At 42.7% G+C, this 10,914-nt stretch overlaps 1 protein-coding gene across 1 annotated transcript; it reads right to left on the reverse strand.

Moving 5' to 3' along the window:
• Window positions 1–7,966: 7,966 nt before the first annotated feature.
• LOC120995631 (olfactory receptor 1038-like) lies at window positions 7,967–8,953 on the reverse strand. The gene has a single exon (XM_040425009.1). The coding sequence runs from the start codon at window positions 8,951–8,953 to the stop codon at window positions 7,967–7,969; it is 987 nt and encodes a 328-aa protein (XP_040280943.1).
• Between the last annotated feature and the right edge of the window lie 1,961 nt (window positions 8,954–10,914).

Raw genomic sequence — 10,914 nt, forward strand, 5'->3', positions numbered from 1 at the left:
GAAACCAATATAACATCTCAACATTCACAAATATACATTTCTGACATTCAAAAACAAAACAAAAACAAATCAGTGACCAATATAGCCACCTTTCTTTGCAAGGACACTCAAAAGCCTGCCATCCATGGATTCTGTCAGTGTTTTGATCTGTTCACCATCAACATTGCGTGCAGCAGCAACCACAGCCTCCCAGACACTGTTCAGAGAGGTGTACTGTTTTCCCTCCTTGTAAATCTCACATTTGATGATGGACCACAGGTTCTCAATGGGGTTCAGATCAGGTGAACAAGGAGGCCATGTCATTAGATTTTCTTCTTTTATACCCTCTCTTGCCAGCCACGCTGTGGAGTACTTGGACGCGTGTGATGAAGCATTGTCCTGCATGAAAATCATGTTTTTCTTGAAGGATGCAGACTTCTTCCTGTACCACTGCTTGAAGAAGGTGTCTTCCAGAAACTGGCAGTAGGACTGGGAGTTGAGCTTGACTCCATCCTCAACCCGAAAAGGCCCCACAAGCTCATCTTTGATGATACCAGCCCAAACCAGTACTCCACCTCCACCTTGCTGGCGTCTGAGTCGGACTGGAGCTCTCTGTCCTTTACCAATCCAGCCACGGGCCCATCCATCTGGCCCATCAAGACTCACTCTCATTTCATCAGTCCATAAAACCTTAGAAAAATCAGTCTTGAGATATTTCTTGGCCCAGTCTTGACGTTTCAGCTTGTGTGTCTTGTTCAGTGGTGGTCGTCTTTCAGCCTTTCTTACCTTGGCCATGTCTCTGAGTATTGCACACCTTGTGCTTTTGGGCACTCCAGTGATGTTGCAGCTCTGAAATATGGCCAAACTGGTGGCAAGTGGCATCTTGGCAGCTGCACGCTTGACTTTTCTCAGTTCATGGGCAGTTATTTTGCGCCTTGGTTTTTCCACACGCTTCTTGCGACCCTGTTGACTATTTTGTATGAAACGCTTGATTGTTCGATGATCACGCTTCAGAAGCTTTGCAATTTTAAGAGTGCTGCATCCCTCTGCAAGATATCTCACTATTTTTGACTTTTCTGAGCCTGTCAAGTCCTTCTTTTGACCCATTTTGCCAAAGGAAAGGAAGTTGCCTAATAATTATGCACACCTGATATAGGGTGTTGATGTCATTAGACCACACCCCTTCTCATTACAGAGATGCACATCACCTAATATGCTTAATTGGTAGTAGGCTTTCGAGCCTATCCAGCTTGGAGTAAGACAACATGCATAAAGAGGATGATGTGGTCAAAATACTCATTTGCCTAATAATTCTGTACAGGGTGTATAGCTTCCCACTTAAACAAGGTGAGAAAAGAAAAACTGGCCTCATTATACAATGAAATTCAGAAAATAGAATCTGCACACAAACAATCCCTGTCCGCGACACACCTGGATAAGCTGATCAAACCGAGAGAAGAACTGAGAGACCTACTTAACACTCAATTGGCCAAATTCTATCTCTCCTTAAGACAGAAATTTTTTGCCCATGGCAATAAACCAACAAAATTTATGTTAGCCATGTTGAAACAGAGAAAACGGAGATCTAGAATCATGGCCATTAAAGGGTTTCTACCACTAGAAATACTGTTATGTAGCTGACTGACATTAGCGATGCGCTAATGTCAGCACTACATAACAGTATGTTTCTAACGTTAGTCCCTGCAGCCGTTTTTGTTAAAAAAGCACTTTTATTATATGCTAATGAGCCTCTAGGTGCTATGTGGGTGTAAAATCAGCACCTAGAGTCTCCGTCCACTCACCCATTATCCCACCCAGGTCCAGTGTTGTGCCCGCCCAGCTCCTCTTGATTGATGGCACGGTCCGCCGCATCGCTGCCGAAATCCCGCGCCTGCGCCGTTCACTTCTGTCTTCGGCGCAGGCGCAGTGAGTGAATGATGCGATCCTGGTGCCGGATTCCTCACTGCGCCTGCGCCGACTACGTCACAGTGAGGAAGCTGGCATCCGGAGAGCGGCCTTCACTCACTGCGCCTGCGCCGAAGACAGAAGTGAACGGCGCAGGCGCGGGATTTCGGCAGCGATGCAGCGGACCGTGCCATCAATCAAGAGGAGCTGGGCGGGCACAACATTGGACCTGCTGCAGGGACTAACGTTAGAAACATACTGTTATGTAGTGCTGACATTAGCGCATCGCTAATGTCAGTCAGCTACATAACAGTATTTCTGGTGGTAGAAACCCTTTAAGCAACATGATAACTATGTTACCTCAGGTGATGTCGGTATTGCTAAGGCGTGCCACGCCTATTACTCTGACCTTTATAATATTGATACTTCTGACACAGAAGCTATAAAAAAGGAAAAGAAAGAATTCACGGCTTCCTTTTTGGATAAGCTCAATCTCCCTTCTCTCTCTCAGCAGACCAGGCGTTATCTCTGTGCAGCCCTATCCTGAAAACTGAATTAATGACAACCTTGAAGAACATGGCCAAAGGGAAAGTACCTGGCCCAGACAGCCTCCCTTTACTATATTATAAAACTTTCTCAGAACTCCTGGTCCCACATTTGCTAAATTCTTATAATTGCGCAATTAGAGGTACACCTTTCCTATCCCAGATGCTATTAGCACATATCTCACTGATACACAAACCTAACAAGGATCCCACTCTTTGCTCAAACTATCGCCCCATATCACTGTTGAACCTGGATGTGAAGGTCTTTGCAAAAATATTAGCCTCTAGGATAAAACCACTTTTACAGACACTTATACATTCAGACCAATGTGGTTTTGTCCCCAACAGGGAAGGAAGGGACAATACATATAAAGTAATTAATGCCATCTCTCTTACCAAGAAAAGAAAATCCTCACTCGTCTTGTTAAGTACAGACGCAGAGAAAGCATTTGACAGGGTGTCCTGGTCCTTTCTACGGAGCACCCTGTCTAGGTTCGGATTCCACACGATCTTCATTGATGCCATATTTGCTATGTATACCTCGCCTGGTGCCCAAATAAAAGTAAATGACATGTTGTCATCAACGGTTCACATCAACAATGGCACCAGACAAGGTTGTCCCCGGTCGCCGATTCTTTTCATATTGTCACTGGAACCACTCCTGCAACATATACGCCAATCGCCAGATATACTTGGTTTAAAATGTAAGGAAATCGAGATAAAACAAGCTGTTTACGCAGATGATCTTCTAATGATGATCTCGAGCCCAATACGAGCTTTCCCAGTTCTGATACAAGCCTTTGACTCTTTTAGTTTGATCTACAACTATAAAATAAATCCAACGAAATCTCAAGCTATGGGTATCAATGTACACACTACAGTTATTAGTAAACTACAAGTCACATTCATTTGGACAAAAGATTACATCAAATTTTTGGGGATCAATGTCACCCCTAATTTAGATTGATTATATATCGCAAACTACCAGCCTCTATTGAAAAGTATCCCCGATCTATTATAATCCTGGTTACCCAACTTTATTTCTTGGTGGGGCAGGAGAAATATATTTAACTCATTAGTGATACCGAAGTTCACCTACCTCCTACAAACATTGCCTATTAAACTGCCCCGGGAGTTTTTTGACCAATTCCGGAAGATAAGCTCTAGATATATATGGGGAAATATTAAACCTAGGCTGGCATTTAAGATTCTGCAACTGCCCTCGGATAAAGGCGGAATCGGATTACCTTCCATACAGAGGACATATGATGGCATTCATTTAGACAGAGTACTAGATTGGGTAAGGAGACCTCCACATAAGCAATGGATTCTGCTGAAAGAGGAGTTAGTAAACACACCTCTGAGATCTCTGGTCTTTTCAGACCCAAAAGACTTACATATTTCCAGAGATCACTCCTTACTCACAGGTACTTTACAAACTTTATGAAATGACAAGATCAGACAGTATTGTCTAGAATTCCCTTCCCCCTTGACGTTAGTAACTGATTGCTTACACAGAGACAGGGAAATATCACAAACACTACCCCGTCAACTAGCTGAATGCAACATGAGATTGGAAGATCTATTGGATGATAATGGGGTGTTTTTAAGTAAAACCGATATATCTTCCAAGCTACTTGTACCTGAACTGCACATAATGCTATACGAATACTTGAAAGCACAAGTTAAGAATTTTCTCGCTCATCAAAGGTCCACGACTGACCTCTCCTGGTACGAAAAACGCTTAACTCAAACAAAACATCCCACAAAAATGATCGTCAATGTCACGAGGAATCTCAGTTCACTTGACGCGCCCAACTCTCTATACTATATTAGAGAATGGGAAAACGATCTAAAACGGACCTTCTCTGATACTGATAAACGCTTACTACTGACCGCCCCAAAACAGATATCTAGATGTGTCACTATACAGGAAAATGCTTATAAACTCCTTACCAGATGGTACATGACCCCACATAAACTGAGCAAAATATACACCCTTACCTTCAATAAATGTTGGAGATGCCTCACACACGTGGGAGATTTCCTCCACATCTGGTGGTCCTGCCCTAAACTAACAGGTTTTTGGGACGATATCTTCCTTCAGATCAGGAAGATTCTAAAACTTTCAGATGGCAAACTCCCCCGCCTTCCAGAAATAGCCTTACTCTCCCTTTTGCCTCCAACCCTCTCCAACTTAGAAAAAAAGTTTATTAAGAATACTACTAGCATCAGGTAGACTACTTATTGCTACAAAATAGAAGTCTGAGGATGTACCATCTAGATCCCATTGGTTTGCCAAAGTAAATGACATAGCCAGGTTGGAGGAACTCTCCCATTGGGAACTTAGGAACCATAATAAGTATGAAATGATTTGGAAGCCATGGAAAACAAAGGCATAACGAGGATATCTCCAATTTTGTATTCACTCCATAGTATAGTATGTAACTCATTCTCCCTGATTATGGCATTAGTGGGAATAATAGAAGGTTAGATGCCAACGTCATGGTGCCTCTGAGTCTCAAATCCCTTGCACTATTATTGTTCGCTCGGATATAGCCAATGTATTGAATATTCATTATTTGGATCGTCTTGAGGAATCATTTGTTATGTCCCACTTACCTTTACCCCCCTCCCAACCTCTCCAACCCCCCCTCATATCCCTGGTTTTTCCCTACCCCTCCCTTTTACCCCTTTTGTCCCTTCTCTTTCCTCCCATCAATCCCTAACCTTTCATTGCAAGCTATCTTTGTACTTGGTCTAGTTAAAATGCAGTTTTCCTCAATCTTCAGAATTAGCTTGTCTATACTACTCAACATACTGTTTATGCTGTAAACAATGATATGGTGTACGATGAGATGGCGTGCAACATTGTAGGTCTTACTAACTACCTATTTAGTCCTGCTCAATTGTTACCCAAATTTTGATATTATATTGTGTGTACCTCATGTCATTGTATTCATTTCACATTTGACCACTTTCGATACATGTACAGTCGTGGCCAAAAGTTTTGAGAATTACATAAATATTGGAAATTGGAAAAGTTGCAGCTTAAGTTTTTATAATAGCAATTTGCATATACTCCAGTATGTTATGAAGAGTGATCAGATGAATTGCATAGTCCTTCTTTGCCATGAAAATTAACTTAATCCCAAAAAAACCTTTCCACTGCATTTCATTGCTGTCATTAAAGGACCTGCTGAGATCATTTCAGTAATCGTCTTGTTAACTCAGGTGAGAATGTTGACGAGCACAAGGCTGGAGATCATTATGTCAGGCTGATTGGGTTAAAATGGCAGACTTGACATATTAAAAGGAGGGTGATGCTTGAAATCATTGTTCTTCCATTGTTAACCATGGTGACCTGCAAAGAAACGCGTGCAGCCATCATTGCGTTGCATAAAAATGGCTTTACAGGCAAGGATATTGTGGCTACTAAGATTGCACCTCAATCAACAATTTATAGGATCATCAAGAACTTCAAGGAAAGAGGTTAAATTCTTGTTAAGAAGGCTTCAGGACGTCCAAGAAAGTCCAGCAAGCGCCAGGATCGTCTCCTAAAGAGGATTTAGCTGCGGGATCGGAGTGCCACCAGTGCAGAGCTTGCTCAGGAATGGCAGCAGGCAGGTGTGAGCACATCTGCACGCACAGTGAGGCGAAGACTTTTGGAAGATGGCCTGGTGTCAAGAGGGCCAGCAAAGAAGCCATTTCTCTCCAAAAAAAACATCAGGGACAGATTGATCTTCTGCAGAAAGTATGGTGAATGGACTGCTGAGGACTGGGGCAAAGTCATATTCTCAGATGAAGCCTCTTTCCGATGGTTTGGGGCATCTGGAAAAAGGCTTGTCCGGAGAAGAAAAGGGGAGCGCTACCATCAGTCCTGTGTCATGCCAACAGTAAAGCATCCTGAGACCATTCATGTGTGGGGTTGCTACTCATCCAAGGGAGTGGGCTCACTCACAATTTTGGCCAAAAACACAGCCATGAATAAAGAATGGTACCAAAACACCCTCCAACAGCAACTTCTTCCAACAATCCAACAACAGTTTGGTGAAGAACAATGCATTTTCCAGCACGATGGAGCACCGTGCCATAAGGCAAAAGTGATAACTAAGTGGCTCGGGGACCAAAACGTTGACATTTTGGGTCCATGGCCTGGAAACTCCCCAGATCTTAATCCCATTGAGAACTTGTGGTCAATCCTCAAGAGGCGGGTGGACAAACAAAAACCCACTAATTCTGACAAACTCCAAGAAGGGATTATGAAAGAATGGGTTGCTATCAGTCAGGAATTGGCCCAGAAGTTGATTGAGAGCATGCCCAGTCGAATTGCAGAGGTCCTGAAAAAGAAGGGCCAACACTGCAAATACTGACTCTTTGCAAAATTTCATGTAATTGTCGATAAAAGCCTTTGAAACGTATGAAGTGCATGTAATTATATTTCACTACATCACAAAAACAACTGAAACAAAGATCTAAAAGCAGTTTAGCAGCAAACTTTGTGAAAACTAATATTTTTGTCATTCTCAAAACTTTTGGCCACGACTGTAAATCAATAAAAAGAATTTTGAAAGAAAGAAAAGGCATTTTCTATGAGAGTGCCGGCTACGCACATTGTCGGTGCCCGTGTTTTGCGGATCCGCAAAACACATATGGACGTGTGAATGGACCCTTAAAGGGACTTCAGCTGCACTATGTCACCTGATGATTAAGATACTGGCTGTTATTCTAATCCTGAACTTGATCTTGGGCTTGTTCCTGGATTACTCTCCTGAAGATAGCTCTCCTCTCCTGTCTCCTGCTTTGTCCCTTTTGTTGTTCACCTAGTATCATTGCTCTACTCCTCTCTTGACCATCACTACTGTTATGCTACTGTATCCTGACTGCTTTCCTAGTGATTGACCATTGCTTTTGTTTCTCACTATTCCACTGCTTCATCAGCACTACCCCACCATTTGGAAGCTAGTCTGGAGACCAAATTCAGGCAGACTCCAAATGAGACTCCAAATTCATGCAGACCACAGATCAGAGTGCTAAATTAATTCAGACCCCATTTACAGCGTAAAATTAATCTAGACCCCAGATTCATTCAGATCCCCAAATTCATTTGAACCACTGTTTCCTCTTATAATGCCTATCCCTTAAATGTAGACCTCAGACCAGACCACTTCTGGTCCACTGTGCACTTCCTTCAGGTGCCCGTGCAGCACTGTAGCCTAATGTCCCACAGTATCAAGTCATAGTATGTACCTCTTCGCACAACGTCTTGAAGATGTATTCTGTCAGGGCATAGTGGGCACCCGGAGAAAAGGACCAGGGAGTGGTGAGTAAAGCCATCTCTAGCACCACTACATTCACCGCTCCCTCTGCATCTGTGTCCTTGATGGGCCCTATTCCTCAGTGGGCCCAGGGAAGCTGCCTCCCGGGTAGCCACGTCTCAGTGTCATGGCATTGAAGTCAATGACAGATGGATTCTCTCATGCACCAGCCCAGCACTGCACTATGCATAACACAATCTAACAGCTGTGCTTGATGTATTAACTTATAAGAGCATGTAATTTCACATTTTCTAAGTTTAAGTTGTATAGTCTCATTGTCCTTATAACAATTTGTGTTCTTGTAATTGCTTTCTTGAATGCTTTCCTCACCTCTTGGTTTCTCAAACAGTAGATGATAGGATTTAACATTGGGGACAGAATACCATAGAGGACAGATGAAACTTGGACAATGATGAAGGAATCTCCAGAACTAGGACCATTATAATTGAATGCGGCTGTAATATAGAAGATTGTAACAACTATGAGGTGTGAGGAACATGTTGAGAAGACCTTCTGTCTCCTTTCCAAGGAGCGGATTTTCAGGATAGTGGAAATGATTTGTATGTAGGAATTCATCACAAGTAGAAAAGGAGACATTCCTAGAAATATGGTGACCACATGTAATAACACCTGGCTGCTCTGGATGTCACTACATGCTGCTTCTAACATTGGAAGGATATCACAAAAGAAATGTCTGATATGATGATCTCCACAGAAAGTAAGATTTAAAGTCATCAAGGTATGAAATATGGCATTTAACAACCCGGCGATCCAGCACCCAGCAACAAAGCCTGAGCAGAATCTCCTATTCATAATGAGCAGATAATGGAGGGGGTTACATATGGCGACATATCGGTCATAAGCCATGGCAGCCAGAAGAAGACATTCAGACCCTCCAAAACAGACAAAGAAAAATAGCTGTGTGAAACATCTATGGAAGGATATCCTAACGTTCCCAGTGATAGCATTGGCCAGCATAGATGGGAGGGTTACTGTAGAGTAACAGACATCTAATAGGGATAAATAACTCAAGAAGAAGTACATAGGTGTCTGAAGATGACTGTCTAACTTGATGATGCTAAACACAGCAACATTTCCAATGATGATCATTATGTAAATGATGGCCATTAAAATTGTACAAAAGACTCGTCCTTCTGGGAATCCAAGAAGAATAAAATCATTCAATGTTTTGTTTTCTACTTCCATCCAATTCTCCTGCAAAAATCTGAATAAAGAAAAGGTGAATTATTTCCTGAAAGTTTCATGTGGTTGAGGAGGAAGACATGTAACAGCTTCTTGCTATTGATTTGCACAATTTAGTGGACATTTAGATTTACATTTACATTGATTACTTCAACAATAGAATTTTCTCCCAAAAATAAATATACATTGGGGAGATATATCAAAATGGTACAAAGGAAAACTGGCTTAGTTGCCCATGGCAACCCACCAGATTCCACCTTTCATTTTTGAGTACCTTTGGAAAATGAAAGGATTAATCTCAATGGTTGCTATGGAAAACTGATCCAATTTTCCTTTGTACCAGTATTGATAGGCATCCAAACTGATCAAATAAATGCTCGACTGGGGATAAATCTGGTGACCAGGCAGGCCAAGCAAGTGTTTCAATCTGGCAGATACATTCCTGGGAAGCCCTTGCTGTGTATGGGTAACATATGTGTCGTGTGCATATCACTGAGCTGTCAGTATCTCTTGTATCAGTACTAGGGGTGACCCACAGTCATATGAGATGGTTCCCCAGATCATTACACTAGTTGATGGGGCGGTGTGTTGCTCCACAGCAAAGGCTGTATTGATGTGCTCACCACAAGGTCTCTATACTCGAACCCAACCATTGTGGGATCGCAAACCAAACCAGGATTTATCACTTAAGACATTACGGTCCCAGTCCATAGTAGTTCAGGTTTCTCGTTCACAACACCACTGCATACTAAGGCAACAGTGGCTGGCAGTCAATGGCAGGAGACGTAATGGGTGACATGACACCAAGTCTGGGCAGAGAAAGTGATGTGTAATGAAGGTGCCACTTGTGTCTGGATGGTGGACAATGAAACTAGGAGCTGATTGTGCTTGTCAGTGGATCAAACGATCCTTTTGACTGCTGGTCTGTCTGGGCCATCCGGAGCCTGCCCTTAATGTGCGTGCCCCCACATAACAGCTACTCCCAACGACTCCTAACAGGTAGGTCAGAACGGCCTAGATGGTGGGCAATTTGTCAAAATAATCATCCTTCTTCTCTCAGGCCCATGATGTGCCCTGTTTCAAAGTCTGTCAACTAGGCAAAATGTTGTGAGTGTGTCGTAGAGGCATGTCTAGCAGATAACAATCTTTCACTACCCAAAAGTAGCTTCTGAGAGCCTTTTTATAGGGCAGCAGGGGAGAAATTTTACTCCCTCTTGTGGCAAGAGTCAGTTTCTAATGAGACCACACCTGTAATTCTTTATATATCTACCTGAAACATAACTGCATGCCAATTTATGCAGCAATCAGACATTTCTATCTGGGTCCATTATTTCTTTATTTGTCAATGAGTTCATAAAAAATAAATTGCTTACGCAGCGAATGAGCACTATATAAAATTGTTATATATAACTGATGTGCTGAGCTAGTGAGGGTGGCCGACAGATGAATTTTTGCACAGACTAGCCCCTATTGAAGGGGTAGTCAGATACTTTTAGTAAAGGTCCACTTACTTCGGTCTGCTGTCAAGTGATGATCCAAGCTGAACACCAACACTTAGTTCTGAGTGTTGTTTGGTTGGGAGAATTACTGCTTTAGGTGAACAGATTGTGAAGCAGACTGTGAAGAAGTAGATATTTCCTTCTTGTAACTGGCAACCTCTTAGAGGGGTAGTGGCAGGGGGAAAGGGTGTGTACAGTAGTCCCTAGAGCAGTGTGCATCATGCTGTACTTCAGTGGTGCACAACATAGATCAGACCAACAGCTAAAGCAACCATGGGCAGCAAGTGAGCTAGAGCACAGAAGGAAGAGAAGGGGTCTCCCTCTAACATGTGCAAACTGGAGGAATGATCAAGTGACTAGGATACAGGCCAGGCCTGAATTATAGTCCCTAGCTATGGACATAAAATGGCGGTCACCGCAATTGTGGTGACCACAAGGCAGCCACTTGCAGATCATGAGAGAAGA

The sequence above is a fragment of the Bufo bufo genome, chromosome 1, assembly GCF_905171765.1.
Source record: "Bufo bufo chromosome 1, aBufBuf1.1, whole genome shotgun sequence".
NCBI classification, from domain to species: Eukaryota; Metazoa; Chordata; class Amphibia; order Anura; family Bufonidae; genus Bufo; species Bufo bufo.

Coding starts and splice junctions, on each gene's coding strand:
- LOC120995631 (XM_040425009.1), bottom strand. CDS start 8,953: ATGGAAGTAGAAAACAAAACATTGAATGATTTTATTCTTCTTGGATTC.